The sequence below is a fragment of the Oculina patagonica genome, chromosome 4 (genome assembly GCF_052425735.1).
Source record: "Oculina patagonica isolate OP01 chromosome 4, crgOcupat, whole genome shotgun sequence".
Classification (NCBI taxonomy): Eukaryota; Metazoa; Cnidaria; class Anthozoa; order Scleractinia; family Oculinidae; genus Oculina; species Oculina patagonica.
In genome coordinates this window covers 852,568-870,706 of record NC_135761.1, presented here as the reverse complement: position 1 = coordinate 870,706, position 18,139 = coordinate 852,568, and the positions used below count along the sequence as shown (strand labels likewise).

At 38.4% G+C, this 18,139-nt stretch overlaps 2 protein-coding genes and 1 non-coding gene across 3 annotated transcripts; 1 reads left to right on the top strand and 2 right to left on the bottom strand.

Moving 5' to 3' along the window:
• Nucleotides 1-219: 219 nt before the first annotated feature.
• Nucleotides 220-2,191, bottom strand: LOC144649091 (rhodopsin, GQ-coupled-like). The gene has a single exon (XM_078508557.1). It carries the CDS (start codon nucleotides 1,986-1,988, stop codon nucleotides 948-950), a length of 1,041 nt encoding a protein of 346 aa, XP_078364683.1. The 5' UTR covers nucleotides 1,989-2,191; the 3' UTR covers nucleotides 220-947.
• A 2,781-nt stretch (nucleotides 2,192-4,972) lies between these two features.
• Nucleotides 4,973-18,132, bottom strand: LOC144649045 (protein arginine N-methyltransferase 5-like). The gene is made up of 22 exons (XM_078508507.1): nucleotides 18,035-18,132; nucleotides 17,664-17,779; nucleotides 16,428-16,513; nucleotides 15,871-16,002; nucleotides 14,726-14,791; nucleotides 14,288-14,334; nucleotides 13,700-13,749; nucleotides 13,102-13,212; nucleotides 12,698-12,750; nucleotides 12,481-12,528; nucleotides 11,961-12,002; nucleotides 11,299-11,370; nucleotides 10,616-10,693; nucleotides 10,397-10,455; nucleotides 10,121-10,243; nucleotides 9,375-9,459; nucleotides 8,791-8,881; nucleotides 7,036-7,145; nucleotides 6,501-6,594; nucleotides 6,269-6,385; nucleotides 5,859-5,923; nucleotides 4,973-5,317 (listed from the first exon to the last, which is right to left on the bottom strand). Exons 1-22 carry the CDS (start codon nucleotides 18,118-18,120, stop codon nucleotides 5,165-5,167), a joined length of 1,884 nt encoding a protein of 627 aa, XP_078364633.1. The 5' UTR covers nucleotides 18,121-18,132; the 3' UTR covers nucleotides 4,973-5,164.
• Trnas-gcu (transfer RNA serine (anticodon GCU)) lies at nucleotides 12,079-12,151 on the top strand. Its single transcript has one exon. It is a non-coding gene; the product is annotated as a tRNA-Ser (tRNA).
• Nucleotides 18,133-18,139: the final 7 nt, after the last annotated feature.

The following is an 18,139-nucleotide window of genomic DNA, read 5'->3' as shown; positions in this document are numbered from 1 at the left end:
CGTTACGTGTTTTATGACGTATCCAACCCCATCGACAACTAAATCCCCAAACAGTTTTATTCTTAGTAACAATTATTACTGATGTTGCGTTTCACTGAAGCAAGGTTTCCTTGACGCTGCCTTAGCTAATATTTTATTGCTGGCTAGGGCACGCAATTTAAAGTCGATTAGTGCAAAGAAGAAAGCAGATTTTCGTGCATTATAGACCATTTAAAGTTATAAAGCCGGATCAAACGAAAATCAGCGTCGACGAGAATTAGCCAGAGTTTTCTTCAACTCTTGGAGCACACGAGAACTAACATCATCGTACGCGCAAAAACTATTGTCGACTATCGAGAAAAAAATGAGCGAGCAGCTTTAAATTCGGTTGACGAGAGCGCATAACTCTTGTTCTCCTCTACATCAGTTGAGCTTAATTTGATTTTTCTCGCCCTTTAGAATGGTTGCGTTTTTCTTTTTACCTAAATTAATCTTCTCCTGTTGTCATCCCGTTGTAGTCATGGAATCGATTTATATCAGTCTTTCGTGCCTCTATCATTCAATTTAATATTTTTAGATTTCATCCTGTTGTAAACGTAACAGAAACATCCAAATGGCCTATTACCGGATACACCTTTAACTTTCTACTCTTTCTAGACTAGACTAGATAGTTTAAGCCACCACTGTCTTAAGCCTCTTAAACAACAGCCTTTTTAAATTGGTGATAAATAAAGCCCACAATGCAATAAATGACTAAATAAATTCGATCGCGTGGCAAAGGCGACATTTAGAGTGACGTCACTTCATTCTTTAAGGGATAACTCAATTAAACGCGAAGTGTCTGGAACTCCGTTTGACTGGTTTGACGTTAATTCGTCTCTAGTTCTGCCTTGGTCAGTCCTCCTACACAGAACTATAAGCAAAATGAAATAAATACACTTTGACTAATGGATAGAAAGATAGCCTTGTCAAATAGCTGTTTGATATGTCAAAGTCTGGCGAGAACCCGCCGCGGGAAAATCTGCGTCAAGTGAATGTGCAGGTGTTGCCCGCGCCGGGCGACTCAGATTTGAACGAGTCGCTTCTTCGTGAAAACTTCGGCACACCACGAACACACGCTTGAGACCTTTCCTGAAAACTTTGTCTCTTATGGCGTAGATATAAAAGTTGACGCAGCTGTTCGAAACAGCAAGGTAAAGTCCAATACGAACAAGACGAGCCGGAAGGTCACTTGATGAGGCAAAAAGCTTCCACAGTGAAACAGAGGTATACACTGACCAACAAAGACAAAACATTCCGATTATAATAAGAACAGTTTTTGAAGCTTTGTTTCTTGATTGTTCGTTGTTCACACCACCTGGGATTTGAATGTTATGCAACTGTTTTCTTGCAGTTTTGTAGATCATCGAGTACGCAAGAATCATGACCAGTACAGGGACTAAGAAGCAAATTATTGCCAAACATAAAGCGTATGATTTATCCACGAGTCCTTCTCCATTCCAATTCGGCTTACAAGTGGCCGTGCTTGCCTCGTAAATGTGCTCGCCCCAGCCAAACAAAGGCGCGATCGCCCAGAAAACAGAATGAATCCATATAAAGACGATGCTGAGAACTGTTTTTCGACGAGTAACGATTTCTCTGTAACGCAAAGGTCTCGTGATAAAGTAATATCTATCCACTGAAATCGCGCAAAGATTCATCAGCGAAGCATTCAACGATATACTTACAGTCACGGCATGTATACGGCACATCAAATTCCCAAACACCCAAGACTGTTTGATCACACTGACAATCAATAGTGGGCAGTAGATTACGCCGACCAGTAAATCAGCAACACTGAGGCTACAGAGGAAGAAATAATTCGGTTCGTGAAGTTTTGACGTCCGCCAGACGATCATTAATACAAGAAGATTACCGACGATTATTCCAATGTTGACAAGACATAAGAAAGTCGCACTGACGACGACTTCGGTAACCGGGACTAGTGAGTCTTGTGTTTCGTTGAACATCGCAGCGAGATGCCGGTACCCACTATCACGGTAACGCGAATCAATTGAGAGCTTAACATCAATGAGCGGCTATACGTGAGCGCTGAGTTTTAGAGCATTTATCAACCCAGGTTCAATACACAAGTGTTCTCTGAAGTGTAACGCATGCTGCCGGATGAGAAAACGTGTTTTGTATGTCAGCCTTCGGGCGTTGATCACGAACTTTCACGTGGGTCAAATGTTATATAAATAAATAATCACAAAACATTCGTCGCCTTGTACTTAAAACGCATCAGTGAACTCAAGAAAAAATAAATAAAAAACAATAGCGCGATGAACGCACTTAGGAAGAAAACAATAGCGTTGATCAGTAGGATTCAAAATGTGTTAAACCTTTGTCCTCGTTTCTATAAAGTTAAGGATAACTTTCAACTGTTTGCAGCTTGTCGATAATGAATTTCAGCTTATTAAAAACTTTTGTAAACCACAAAAAATCGTTTTGCAAATTTGATTTTAATCTATTCCGAGTATCTACCGTGAGGACTTTTAAAACAAATCTTATCAGGAACACTTATGCAAAATAAACACAAAAGATCTTGATTCACGTAAGAAAAACATAAAAAGGATTTCGAATTTTACATGAATATTCACAAAGAGAAGTTTTAAACACAAAATAGTTTTTCTTTTCTTCTAAAAAACGTTAACGACGCAAAAACAAAGGCAAGTTGATTTTCAGCCATTTACACTTAGTCAGTCCTCTATTTTATTTTCCCTCCAATGGAAAATTAAAATCTCATCAATGACAATTTTGCTTCAAATGCACCTGTCATAGGTAACAACAAAAGTGTATTAACAATCCCGTTTCTTTGCCAAATAAAACAAATGAAAGTGAAGTGCTTTGAATGCATAAAAGACATAAACGCATTCAGAATAAAGCCAAGAGATGACAAAAAATTCATTGTGCTAGCTGAACATGTAAAACAAAAGCGATTTTAGTGTGAGACCGTTGGGTTCAATTTCAGTCACGTATCTTTTCAGGAATCTTCTTAGTTCCTTGCCCCCGGGTGGGGGATATTCCGGGAATACTGCAATTTATCTCTCTCATCTAATTTTTGTACAAAATACAAATAACTGATGTTTTATTTTAATCGTTATGTTTCAAACAAAAATGTTTTTCCGAAACAATAAACATAGTATTACTGAGCAAAAACGTTTGAAACACAGTTATATTTCTGCCAGTTCAAAGTTTCAGGGTATTTCATTTATACCAGACGTGATACCAAGCATGATTTTTCATTGTCCTGGGTCGTGCGCCGTCTGATAAATATTAAACTGTTATTAAGGTTAACGCGCAGAGAAAATTTTGCATTTCAAAGTTGTTTGAACGTCCTAAATTTTGCACGAAAACCCTTTTATTTAGCAGCTGTAAATACCCTCATCTATAATTCAGCAATAATATCTCTACCTTCTTTTTTCCTTTTTCATTCACTAAATGCACGCAATGAACAAAAATTTCGGATCAATTTAGGTTTCTGGGAAACTGCTCACCTACCCCTTCCTAAACTTAACATTAACCCTTACTTATCGCTTTGGGCAAAATGTTAGGTTTGGGGAGGGGGTAGGTGAGCAGTTTCCCAGAAACCTAAATTGATCCAAAATTTCTACAGTGAATATAAATGTTATTCGCCATTGTGAGTCTGGGGAGTCGACTTTTGAAGCGCCTGGGTAATATTATTACAGCAAAGAAATCGAGAAGAGTACAGGTTAAAAGTTTTGTCTTCTTGAGACGCCAGCAAAGTGAAAGCTATGCTATTTTTTCATCCTGTTATTCGTCATCATTATTAATCATCATTATCATTATCTCGTTTCGTGACTTGAAATTTTGTTGTGATCATTTGAGAAATTCTAATCTAATGATTTCATAAAAGAAATTACCATTTAATTATCTTCCCTTCGTCAACACAATTAAAATCCATTAAAGCGTCAATTTTCCAATATCACTTGCCTTCATCAAGACTTCAAACGTGACTTAAATAACTTTGTGTTTAGAGTGCAGAAGTTAATTTTCTAAAATGAAAAACGTGCCTGGTTGCAAATTTTACACAGCAAGTGACAGAATACGTGAGACACTGACGTATATTTACATTCAGTTCACCTGCACTGAAATTATATGATATTCACATTGGACTGATTTTAACCGATCTTCCGTCCTGTTCATGTTAAAAATCAAACAATTTAAACGAAAGCTAAAAACTTGGTACGAATAAATCTTAAATTTGTAATTGTTGTTTTTTTAATGGAAGGCAGAAAGTAGAAAATTATCTCTCTGAAAAGTTTGTATTTAGCTCAAATAGAATTTAAAAATATCAAAGTGCTCTGGAGACGGAAAAAAATCAATTTTAAAAAATAATAATTAAGTTAAAGCACCATTGATTGAAGATCACTACACTAACATCTTCAATCACGCGAAATTACAATGATTACAATTGATATCGATAATAGTAACCAAATTTTCCTTCATAGATTGGCCATTGATTTCCAATATCAGTCGATTAATTAGCATCGACTACTATCGACTATGGATTTCATCGATTGGTCAGGCCGGGCTAGTGAAAAGCCGAACGATATTGCAAACAATTTGCAAAACGGCCAGCTATGACCGATGAGCAAAAAATAAGTCACTAAAAGGCGTTTAATAGAAAAGAGTTGCACTTTAAAAATAAAACAAGGTTGGAAATGGGAGCCCCCTAAGACATTTTCAGCCGTCACGCAAGGCAGGTAGAAGACCGCGTGATGAGCTAAAGGATGTCTGAGCTCAGGATTCCCTCGTTTGCTCCTGTTCAATATTAATCCGAACCCAGACCGCTGAGTAAAGACTAGAGAAATATAAGCAACGTGCTTGTGATATTGAACTCATTGTAAAGTTATGCCAACGTTACACTATGCTTTTTCCCCTTAGTTTGTTACCAAGATTTATCAATAATACAAAGTAAAACAGCATCAAGTTATAATCCAAGTTGCCGAAGTTTATTAAACTTTCATTTAAAAAAGACACGACTCCAGCTCCCTCTTCCACAGAAATCACTGAAACACTTATCAAATGAGACAATTCATCGGGCAAAAAGTTTTTTACTAAACTGAAAATTGAACACAAACAGAAAAACAGCGGACAAGAAGAAACACAGCTCTCTTTTTGATTACAGGCCAATGACGTAAGATCTTCCTCCAGGGTTATGGAGAGGGACTGGGGCGGGTCGTGACATACACCACTCGTACCAAACCTTTTTCGGCGTACACTTTCTCCAGAAGTGACAAGCGACTGTCGAGCCCGCAGTCACGTATTGCGGTTCCTTTAAAATAAGAAAAACAAGGTTGTGTCAGTGATAGTAAAGAATTTGTTGCTGTCGTTTTATAAGATAAAGAATACAATACAATACAATACAATACAATACAATACAATACATACTAGTTATGCAACGCTTTCGAGTGGTATACTATGGAATATCCCACGAATCACTTGTATTTTCTCGGTATACACACGAGCCTTTAGAGAAAATACAAGTGACAAGTGGGATATTCCATAGTATACCACGAGAAAGTGTTGTGTAACTATTTTATACCATGCCATAGAAAATACGCTTACTAAATTTCGTCGAGAATACAGTCGCAGCGCACTATGGGAAGGTTGGGTTGAATACCGTCGAATATACAACGGCTTTCCTGTATTCTGATTGGCTGTATTTTCTATGGCATGGTATAAAATACAGTACAGTACAATACAATTTTAATGTCCATACGTGGGACGAGGTCTCCCTCAATGTCCGAGCCAGAGGCTCGTGTACAAAACGTAGGACTTAAAATTAAAATACACTAAATATGCTATTAAAGTACCTTTATGGGAAAGAAAAGTGGAAACCAACTGAACATCCCCTCCGAATGAGTTTCTGGTCTGATACCTAGAAAAAAAGATACATTTGAGGAAATAATTCACACGGCGTGGAAGTACAGCGGCAAAAAATGGCCAGTCACTGTTGCACTAGCTGCATATAGATTAACCAATCACAACTAAAAGCAAAACCATGCAGCCAGTAGAAAGCGCGGGAAAATTGTGTGCGCCAAGTTGCTCCTGATTGGCTAAGCCATGTTGTACGCATTGTACAAGGAAAATGTACAGAAAACCGAAGCAAAAAGTTGCTTTCAAAAAGCAAAAGTAACGTTGCAAATCGCTATAGATTGTCGCAATCCGCGTTATCTCGCATTTAATATTTATAAGCAAGTAAGATTCAGTGATGTGAACTTACTTAGCGTGATATCCTTGAAGAGTACTGCCTCAAAATATCCAGCGAAGCCATGCAAAGTGAAACTTGTCTTGATTTCGAATTCAAGGGATTTCAACCGGGAATTGTCGATTCTATCCGCTGAAAGGCAAGCAAAACATCACAATGCTAATAAGAACAACATTAGTTTCCTTCGAGTTCATCGTTCAGCAAGCGGTAGCCAATCGTTTTAACGTGCTAAGAATCGTCCACAAACCTCTGTTTGGATGTGTGAAGGTAAAGCAGGGCTGAGGAGCTGCTGTCACAGTCACATTGTGAAGTCGAACCACGTACGGAGTCTCAAACGGTGCCTGGAAAGGAAAGAGTTTCTCAATTCAACACGACTACAGAAAAGTGAAACACGAGAGTAACATTGCAATACGGGTGCAAATTACAACGAAGAATTCCGAAGCAAGCACGAAGAAACACGAACAGAACCCCTAAAGGCTGCCGACGTATAAAGAGGTATTCCGCCCAAGATGGCGGAACTTTACCCGACACCTACCGAAATCTGCCGAACACTTTCGATGATTGCCAAAGATACATTGTCTTTCGCTTTGTGCTCGTTTTTCCCTCTTTCCTCCCGTTTCTGAGTGTACCATACAGACACCAAGCAAACTTTTAAGACCGTTCTGCTGCCAATGTGTCCCAGCTTCTTCAAATTTTAATCCAAATTTAGATGAATTGAGCTACACTGGGGAAAGCTATTTGTACAGGGTTTAGTACGGAATAACACTTAATAGTTAGTTTACCAAAGGTCCTTTGCTGGTATCGTTGCTCTGTGATACTTCATAGTGTAATTTGGGTGCTGATATGGGGGCCAGGAAGGACGTGTATTCACAGGGAATGCTTATTCCATCATCTAAAAAAAAATCAACAAATAATCAGATTCAAATGTTCTAGGCTCATCACCTGAGACAAAGACAAGGCCGGGGCGAGCGGAGGAAATTAAACGCCGTAAAAACTCCCCGCAAAGTCAATACAATTATTAAATAATGCAGTTGGTTGAGAAGTGGAGTGACAGCAGTTGGTTGAGAAGTGGAGTGACAGCAAGCGTCGAGCAGGATAAGAGGGGGAAAAAGTATTATAGGACTGACAACTGTGTCGTTTCGAGCGTTAGCCAGCACTGGAAAAACGAAGCTCGCTGCAGGAGGCGTACGCAGTTGTGTTGAACTTTTGACAGGTATCTTCGAAACTGTCTTGAAGCATGCACAAAATCTAATCAAATCAACGGAAAAAACACGCTATATTCAGGGGTTTCAATAGAAGCCGGCAACCGGCGAATTTCGCCGCCTACTTTCCAAATCATCTCCGCCTACTTTCTAAGACCTTCTAACATAAACTAACATTAAATTTCATTCGAGTTCCTTGAGTTTCTCGAGTCACACAATTTCTCACCTGTTAAATATGAAATATGGAATAAAAAGAAAACGCTTTCTTTGCTGTGTCCATTTTTTTTTTGCCGTGCGGGTCCACATAAATCTGCATAAATCGCTCACACTGCATCCTCCGCATCTTCTGCGCATTTTTGCGCATAAAACTGAAAAATTGCTCCATATAAGCGACAAAGTAGCTCTTTACTATCCTCACAAACAAAAATAACAAGGAGACTGATCATCTTGAAAAAGTTTTTCCTCTCAAAACAGCGACGAAAACCACGCTTTTCGTCCGTGAATAATTTTAAACCCCCAGGCGTTTCATGTGTCTTTTGGCGATGGGCCTGGATACTAGTGCCTGGTTACTAAGCTACGAACGCTTTCACGAACACAGCGCAAAATCAGGTGAAAAATTTGATGTAAAAACAGTGATGAACGAAGAAATACCTGTCAACGAATGGCAGAAAAAGATCAAAAATGTTAAAGTTGGCAGAAATGATATTTATTCTATAAAGTTCTAAAATTCTGGGTAAGACTGAAGTGTTTCCCGTTTATGTGTTTATAGTACATCCTGCACATCAATCGGAAAGGAATCAACTTTAGCTTTATATTGATTGTTGAAATTTCTTCATAATCCAGCATTTTTTCACAATCAACTGGGCATTTTCCGCCAGGTTTTATTTTTTTTTTCTCAAAATCATGCTTGAAATTTAGAGGTGCGGCTTATCTACGAGTGCGGCTTATACACGAGTTTTTACGGTATATAATGAAAAATTCCCAAGATTCAGTATTCTATGGGTGACGTAATCCTTTTATTGAAATTAAACTTCACCTGAAAAACTCAAAATAGTTGTCACTAATGCTGCTGTTACTTAATCAATAATTAGTACTGAAATGGATGCCAGAATGCAGGAAATGGCATTTCCGGGCCTCTAGATTTAAAAATTTTCTGGGGGGGCATGCCCCCAAACCCCCCTAGGGGGAGGGGCCTTACGGCCCCTCCTTGTCACAGCCGCCTACTATGAAAGGGTCAGCCGCCTACTTCAAAACTTATTGAAACCCCTGTATATTATGAATATTCTGACAAAAGAACACAACAAAAGTATGCGTTGAATTTTCGTGATATCTGACCTTTTAAGAACCGTTGAGCTCCATCTAAACACTCTGGAGAAAGCTCGTTATCACCAAACGAACCAAGCAACTCGCTCACAAGTATATCAGCCTACAGACAAAATACAAAGAATACTTTTTACACGTGCATTTCTATACTGCAATAAAGTAATTTTTCCTTCAATTCGCGTTACTTTAAGTCGCGTTAATTTCCAATACCTTAATTAACACAAGCGTTAATTTCCTATAATAAGGTAGTTGTATAATGATAGGTTTAAGGTTTTTTTTTAAGTTTTTTCTTATTCAGGTGTCCACAATTAGTAGAGGGGACTTTTCCCCTCAGCTAAACATTTTAGACACGGTAATAAAGTTATTCATTCATTCATTCATCAGCTGTGCTCTTTGAAAATAAAACGAGAGAAGGGTCGTGAGCCTGAGCTTCAAATGTGGTAACTGTTGCAAACTCTACATCTCTAAGAATGAAAAAAAAAAAAAAACTAAAGAATCAAAGCCAAAAAGGAGCCATGCAAAAATTAAAAAGAACAAATTTTCCCCTGTAGGAATTAGTTAGTTCGAGCATAAGATTATTACATCATTATTCACACCTTTTCTGGAGCATCCCACTCGCGCATGTCCGATGATACAACAGTGACGTCACCATTCCATTCCTCTTCTCTTAATGTCTCGAGTCTGAACCATACAAAAGTCAAGAATTAGCAAAATATTAGACTCGCAAGCACAGAAGAAGGTAAAAGAAGTTTGTTAAAAGCTTAATTACACTGATCAATCTAACCCCTAGTACAACAATTTTTTAAGCCCTAGTCCAAACGAACATGTGTTGGAATGTTGCACACAGTTGTAGGAGAGCTCAGTTGACTTGACTTTCATCCACACTCTTGCAACATTTGCCAACAGGTTGGGAAAACAGTTCCAATATTTTTAATCTTTTAATCAGCAATGTTTGATGATCTTTGATCAAAGTGTTGGGATTGTTTGACAAGGGCTTTCAAGTGAATGAAAACAATAATAATAATAATAATAATTTTATTCAGCTCATATTAAAGTTTACAGTTTTTTTTCCGTATTCTTAATAAAATAGAAATAAGGTATTACAGGAATTTGTAGTTAATTAAGTATTGAGCTGGGGAGCTAAATGAACCGGTAGTTTTTCAAGTTAGCTCCCCGTACAATTAATGTTATAAATAGTATAAAAAGCAGGTGATTAATATATAAGAAACAATAGGGAAGAGGACTTACGAATTTACAAACTTAAAAACATAAAAGCATAAGCTTAAAAACATAAGCCAAGGGGCTTGACCCTATAGACGCCCTAAACGATCAAGAAACTCACGTAACAACAGCATTTGGGTTTTTCTCCACTGCGTATACCCTGACTTTTCGACCTGCTTCCTCTGCTGCGGCTAGTGATGCTCTTACAAGAGGGCCACGCCCAGCACCCACCACCATTATCACACTGAAAAGACAAAGATAGAATTTGGCAAATAAATAAGAAGTTTTGTATCCTAAAACATGCTTATTGCATCAGGAAATCAAATAACCATTCTTTACCACTCCACTTCTAATGGATAAAACTGATAACTTTAACATTACTGTTTATAATACTCACGTAACAACAGTATCCTTCTTGTCATCTGGGACTCTATCAAGTAATGCTTGATGCACAGCCTACACAAACACAGAACACAGAAGAACAGCTTGTTAGAAATAACTCTTCACATATTTCCCAAAAAACTGCAAAGGACAGCAAAAAAATATTTTATAATTCTTTTTAAATTTGTACATCGACATTGGGGATTCCAGGATTTAGAATTACATGGCACCTTACCCTCTGGTACTGTCGGTATTTTATAGGATCACGTTCAAATATTTCATATGTTTGAGACTCCAGATTGTCCATTAATGGCTGGAAAAGAAATTAAAGAAATTATCAAAAATGTAGATTGTTATACAAGAAACCGTTTTTCTAAAAATGACAAGTCAAAACATATTTTCTACTTACATAAATTTAAAAGCACTAATAAATTTTAAAATGTCTGCATTAATTTCACCCTATGTATTAATTTCAAAAAGTAGACCCCACCCCAATCTTGTCACTAGTGGCGATAGGATGCTTAACTTTTGTGCTCTGGGGGATGTGATATGAACCTACCTATGTGGTATTCATAGGCCTGCAATGCAGACAGAGAGCAAGATTGCTGGGAAGCACATTGCATGGGTACTGGCATCCCGTCCGCACTCTCCGCTTATTAATTTTGTATTATATACCGGTATATTTTTTATTGTTATATTCCTTTTTGTTATTTTTAGATCTGCAATGTGTAATTTTTCTAAGCCAGCATCTTGGTTGCTTACTTTTCTCAGATACGTGTAATGTAACAAAGAAAATGAGGACAAAATTACAGACTAAGCCAACTTCTTTGACTTACCCAAATTCTCTAAACAAAAACAAGTTACAAAATTAAGTGATCACTCATTAAGACAGAGCCAGGAGTAGCATATCATCCTTACCTGTAGAGGGCACTGCAGGTAGTCTTCATATCCCTTAGCAAACTGACTCACATTGTCCAAGTCTGGCTGTGTCTGGAGAATTAACAAACGTTCCTCATTTCAAAATCATGTCAGTACAAGAAGTGGTGTTTTGGAGGGAGGTGAAGAATGTGAATTGACAGAAAAGTCCAGCAGCTAGCAGCAAAGTGTGAGCCAAAAGGATTGTGGCCAAATGAACATTTTAACTTCATGTAGGGGTACCCGTGGTGAATGGTCCTTCAAAAAATGCACGTCTCGCAGAATTCTAGCCAAATTTCAGGGGTCTTGTCATCTCAATTTTTTCTGGGACGCTTTCTCCGAGTCCAGGAATGTCGCTTAGGGCCAGCTACCAGCTAATTTCACCGGCAAAAAGAGAACTTCAATCCGGCTGAAATTTCACATGACAACAAAGACTTAGGTAAACTTTAGGAGCTGCCAAGGCCGTAAAAGCCAGCTAGGCTTGTTGATGAGCTGGCTTATCCCTGAGAGTCTCAAGTTTTTTTTTGCAAGGCTGAGAAAGTCTTGGGCTCACAGAAAAGATATAAGTCTGGCCGTTTCCCGAAGTGTTGAATTTACCATTCAACACCCCAGCAAGTCATCTCCTAGGTTAGTTATTTTTTTTTTTAATAAAACAAAATGTGTACCTGATAAAGGTGAGCAAGATACTGATAATAAAATCCAAGTCCCTACGGAAAAGGAAATACAGATTATCTTGTTAACAATATATTAACAGGATGCTGCACGTGTTGACGGTAAACCGCCGCCTGGTTAGCTCAGTTGGTAGAGCGCCGGACTGCTGTGCGGGAGGTCGTGGGTTCGAACCCCAGACCGGACCAACACTCAGGGTCTTAAAATAACTGAGGAGAATGTGCTGCCTTTGTAATTACATCTGCAAATGGTTTGACATTCTAGTCTTCTCGGAAAAGGACGATAAACCATAGGTCCTGTCTCCTTGAATCCTCAGTCTTATAACAGGGGACGTTAAAGAACCCACACACTATTCGCAAAGAGTAGGGCACGAAGTTCCCGGTGTTGTGGTCTGGCCTTTGTGTAGTAAATTACAGTATGTGTACAGCGCATTTGAACATATATATATATGAAAAATGCGCTATAGTAAATTGACTATCATTATTATAAACTCATCACCACCAAACACAATCATACCTTGTCTTTGTGCTTATTGACACCTGTCAAAATCAACTGAGTATTCAGCTGCAAAAGAGATCAAAACTTTGTTGTTTATGACATTATTTGACTGCAGTTAAGTCAATTATTAGACAATAACAAAATGCTTGCATTATTTATAGAACAATCTTCAACAACCTTCAAAATTCCCAAAAGTTGTGACCATTCACAATCTGTGACAAAATAAATTTCTCACCCTGAACAATTTCCTGACAAGTGCCTGGTGAGCTCTTGGCAAAACAGGATAACCTAAAAAGTGGTCAGGAGTAATTATCAGCGCTTTTCTTCTGTCAACACTTCCAAAACTGTCAATTTAACTGATTACCTAACACAATAACCATTGCACAATGATAATTATCAAATCATGCTAAAAATATGTTTTGAAATTGATTATCCGTAGGATGGATAAAACATGTTAAAAAAATTTACAAATTAAAACATTTCATGGCTATAATCTATCGCCTTATCAGTATCAGGTGATATTCAGTGCGATTTTGAAGGACAATAATATTGTTAAATATCACACGGGTATCAGGGATCAAATTGTTGGGAAAGCCTGACTCATTCTATACTGAAGTAAACTTCTAATGAATCATGTACCTTTCTTGTTTGTAAGAAATAAACTTGTGGGAAGGATTGCTGCTTTCACTGGTTCTCCGCACCATCTTTCCAACTTCTCCTCAGAAGGCAACTCAGCAGAGATCTCTAAAGCTAATTCAAGATCAATAACATTTAATTTAAAATACCTTGCTAGCAAAAACCTATTTTCCTTTGTATTCACTGAGCTGATGGAACAGGAAAAAAAGAACCTCTGCCCTGGGTGGAAAATAGCTATATTGAGCATCGGCTGTGGTTACTTAGTAACTGAACTGTCATGTGATGCTGTGTTTGCCGCATGGACCTAATTAATGACAGTGCTCAGAATTAATGTAAAGAAATGCGCAAGACACAAAAACCTCTTGTTGTGATCAGCAAACATGCAAGGAGCATGCGCTTTGAAAAGACCATGGAAGGCTGCTGAATTTAAGCTATTCTCCACCCAGGGAAGAGGTCTCTTTCCCCCTGTTCTGTCAGCTCAGTGAATACAGAGAAAAAGAGGCCTCTACTAGCAGGGAAAATTTAAAATTACAAAAATGCTGCAATAATGACTTAATTTATTTGTCTCATTTCCAGGAAAAACTTATTATCTTGCACTTACCCAAGCCAATCTTTTTACTGTTTCCACAAATGGTTCTAAACAGATTCCACCTAACAGAGTTAAAGAAAATCTTCAAACAGTGTTTTTCAAATTCATCATCAATAATAACCTTTGACCATTTATGAGAATTTTCACAAGCTCAGGCTAGTAAGGAGATGCACCATAATATTTGAAACATTCAACCAAACAGTACTATAGTCAGAAATCTTTGGCTGATCTCCTTCAAAACAAGTGCATGTCAATAAAAGGGATACAATACCAACAAAAAATTCTTATTGCGGTTTTCAGTGAATGTGTTTTTCACTGCCATCAATCATAATTACGGCGACAGCAAACGAACCATGAAAAACAGAAACAAACAAAATGGATTGAAATCTACCAATCACAACTGAGAGATGTGACCTTTTGACCTGGTTGAAGTAAACTTCTCTTTCCTAAGAGGTCTGCTAAGTTGATTGACGGCAGCAAAAAAGCGTAAACCGTTGGTTGAGGATTGAATGTCAGAGTTTGCATTTCTAATCAGTGAAAACCGCAATAAGTTATACATTAACATCGCCTGTAACAAAAAGCTGAAGACATGATACATACCATTCCCATGGTTCTTTCTCCAACTTGTTGTTTACTTCAACTTCTTCCTGCAAATGTTTACCATCAACATTGAGTTAACCTATCATAAACTAACAATAAGGCTGTTAGTATTGATTTGTTTCGAGAGTATGAACAGGTTTTCCAGAGTAGCAATAGCTTAGTTTTGACAACAGAACAGACTCATTCAAACATGTGCCAACAGTAGATGCAGTCTGTGACCATAAGTAACAGAAAGTCAGATTTTGAACTTGAAGAAAGATTATATTGATAATCGCCCATTCCTTAAAAGGTACAGTTCAAAGTACATGTACATAGCTATTATTGTATATGGAAGATGCAACTTACAAGAAGTGCACATGTAAACTAGCTTCATGCAGGTACATGTACAACAATGACAAAATGTTCACAACAATTTTAATGTTAGTGGATTATCAGTACCTCATCCTCAAACAAGTTTTTATCGCATTCATCCTCTGGACTCTTCATAGGGACATGGACCCACACCTACAAATGAATGAATGATATAGGTGCTTATTTACAAAGCTCAATGCGCTTCACAGTTAGAATTTTATTGGATGAGACCGGACATCAGCATATCAGGCGCCTTTGGCAGCCGCTATCTGTCCATGTGTATGATCTCACCCCACCACCCAACCCATAGAATAGAACAGACCACAACACCGGGAACTCCATGCCCTACTCTTTACGATGAGTGTGTGGGTTCTTTAACGTCCCCTGCTGATTGTAACACTGAAGATGCAGGAGATGGGGCCTACGGTTTATCGTCCTTATCCGAGAAGACTAGAACACCTAACCATTTGCAGACGTAATTACAAAGGCAGCACGTTCTCCTCAATTATTTTAAGACCCTGAGTGTTGGTCCGGTCTGGGAAGAAACCGAAAGAAAGAGAACAGATTTTAAGAAAATGTTTTCGACACCTATAAGGCCATTAACATTTTTCACTCGTGAATCTCTGGCTACCTTTATAATGATTCTATAGAATCACTGAACAGTTCAAACTGCCATATTAAAAAGATGTCTGCACTGAGTAGGTAACTCAAGGTCTGAACTTGGAACACTGGACACAACAATGAGATGCCTGCACCAGGCAGGTGTTCCTAAAGTAAGGTTTGACTGCATGTATTGCACATTTGAATAGTGTAAATCATTACCTATGTGATGATAGTTAATTGTTGAAGGTTGTGACACCGCATATTTAATCTAGTAATCATCAGGCTTATATTTCAGTCGTAATCTCTAGTCGATCTGTTCGAATCGTTTTTGGTTCACCCTTATTCCCTCCCACCCTTAGGGTGTCGGAGTTTTATTGTTTACGGCTGTAACTCGTCTTGGTTTTTGTATTCTCGATCAGTGTAACAATAAAGCTCCAAATTAATTCCCAAACTCTGGTCGTCTGTGTTTGAATGTAAACAATAGTATTCAAATATGCTTAATGTAGTTAGACTGTGACAAATGAGCTGCAATTAATCACTAAATTTGCTGCTTCCAGTCCTAAACAAATGTCAGATTTAATATACTACAGTTTATAGATGGCCAAGAGCCAGACAAAGTTTGAGCTGACCTGTTGTACATGTGTGTCATTTATACTTGTATTGATGTGATGAGCAAGGTTGGCACAGTTGTAGCTTTTTAGTGGAACAAGAACAGCTGGAAGACTCAAATGAACAGAATAACACAGCTCCTGGTGTAATGCCTGCAAAAAGTCAGTTGGATCATAAGAGTAAGAATGGCATAATTTTCTCATCCCCAAAGCCCCTTGTCCCTTTAAGCCGGCGAAGCCTGTGCATGAAAAACAAGTGGTTCTTGGGACACATGATTTGATTGGCTGGATTTCAACAAAGGGAGTTTAAAATCTAGCCAATCAAATTAACTGTAGTAAAATCCCTTACAACAAAGGGATTTTAAATGGTTGATTTGATTTGTTCGTCGTTCCCCAGGCTTAGCCGGCTAAGAGGGACAAGCGGCTCTGGGGGCAAAAATGTAAGAATGGTAGAATAAGAGTAACTTCAATCCCACCTGCAGGACTTCACAGTTTACATAGTTAAAAGACAAAAGAATGTTGGTCAACAATCAAGAACTACAAGTAAAGTTCTAAAATTAACAAGGTGGATGACTCACTTGTTCAGAATTTTTTCTGACAGTCTCATTTGGTGAATCTAAATTCAGCCAAGGGGAGGTTTTACCAACAATCAGACTATTCCAATCTGAAAAGAATTACAAATTAGTTCTTACATGTACATGTCAATGTCCACACATGAAAATTAACTGGAGGACTTAAGTATGTTAAACTGCGTTTTATTTGGCTGCATATTGTAAATTGGCCTCCTGGGTAGTGCATTGGACTATAAAGCAGCCCGGGTTTGAGCACCATTCCCCCCACCCCCTCCCCTGTTATTCCCTGGTCATTTCACGTGAGGTTAGCTCCATTGGCCGTTCCGAGGTTGCGCAGGGAACTGGGGCGAGTTTTTGATTTTAAGCAATCGATAATCTGACACCACCACATGAAAGAACCCGGTGAGATTGGTTGTTTGACCAAGTTTTGCGCTTTTAGGATGAACGGAGACGAAGTTATGGGCCTTGAAACATGGTTAAAAATCCATACAAACGTCTCTTATTTTGAGACAGCGTCCCCCATAACCATATAAACTCTCATTTTTTTTTTTTTTTTTGTGTGATGCTCTTTAAAATGGGCAAACATGGTGATTTTCATCTTAGTTTCTTTCAAATAATGTGGCTTTGGCAGGATTTTACAGCTGTCACCAAACGGATAATAAATTTAAGAGTTTATATGGTTTTGGGGGACACTGGCTTACAATTAGAGACGTTTGTATGAATTTTTAAGCATGTTTCAAGGTCCATAACTTCGTTTTTGTTCATCCTTAGAGCATCAAACTTGGTCAAATGACCAATCTCTCTGTGATCTTTCATGCGGAGGTGTCAGATTATCGATTACTTAAAATTTGAAACTCGCCCCAGTTCCCTGCGCAACCTCGGAACGGCCAATATAGTTGAGAATTTGACACAAAATTCGCCACCCAGGGTTGGGCATTTGATCATTGAGGAAACGTTAATCAGCAGTCTCAAGCTAAAGGATTTCATAACCCCATTCACTCATGGGTGGGAAATTTGACGCACCGTGAAGCCCTAACTGGTAACCATGTAGACTGCCATCTTAGTGGGGAGTTGGGCCAAAATTTTTCAAAAAATTAAAATGCCCACTCCCCACAGAATTTTCCCGGGAGTGATGGGAGGGAGGGGGGTGTATGGGCGCTCTTGAGTTTGACTGACTGCTTTTTAAGTGGCCTTCTATGCCGTATTTGCTCAGCTATTTTTTCTCTAGCATAATAATATTACCTTGACTAGGTAGTACCAAGTCTGATCGAGTAAATGCCCCTGTTCGATTTGGAACAGGATCTAAAAACTCTCTACGGTATCTTGGATGACAGATTGGAACACAGATGAAATCAAACCTGAAAATGAAAAAGTAAACTAAAAATCGACATCATTCAAATCTCAATAACCAATCCATCATGTCTGCAGTGGAAAATTTCGGTGGTGATTTAAGCTTACTCGCCAATCGAACGCGTGCGGCTGGAAATATTTGACAGTCTTTGTAGGGTCTTTGTACTGAGGCCCCGGTAAACCTGACTGCAGGTTACTGCATTCCTTTTCTTTGAATTCTCAAATAAATTCCTTCAGAGATATATGCATTATTTTATCCGTACCCTCCGTTTGTAGCATTCCTCAAGGCTCCAGCAAGATCGGGAACACAGAAGAAATCCCGACCACATGACACTCGCGGATCCGCCATTTTGAAACTTCGTTCGGCT

What these genes read in the sequence shown, in the direction of transcription:
- LOC144649045 (XM_078508507.1), bottom strand. Translation starts at nt 18,120, where the DNA reads ATGGCGGATCCGCGAGTGTCATGTGGTCGGGATTTCTTCTGTGTTCCC. An exon ending in TCAATAAGCACAAAGACAAG is followed by an intron (nt 12,003 to 12,480) that starts GTATGATTGTGT and finishes CCTTTTCCGTAG; the next exon opens with GGACTTGGATTTTATTATCA. An exon ending in ATACCAGCAAAGGACCTTTG is followed by an intron (nt 6,595 to 7,035) that starts GTAAACTAACTA and finishes TTTCCTTTCCAG; the next exon opens with GCACCGTTTGAGACTCCGTA.
- LOC144649091 (XM_078508557.1), bottom strand. Translation starts at nt 1,988, where the DNA reads ATGTTCAACGAAACACAAGACTCACTAGTCCCGGTTACCGAAGTCGTC.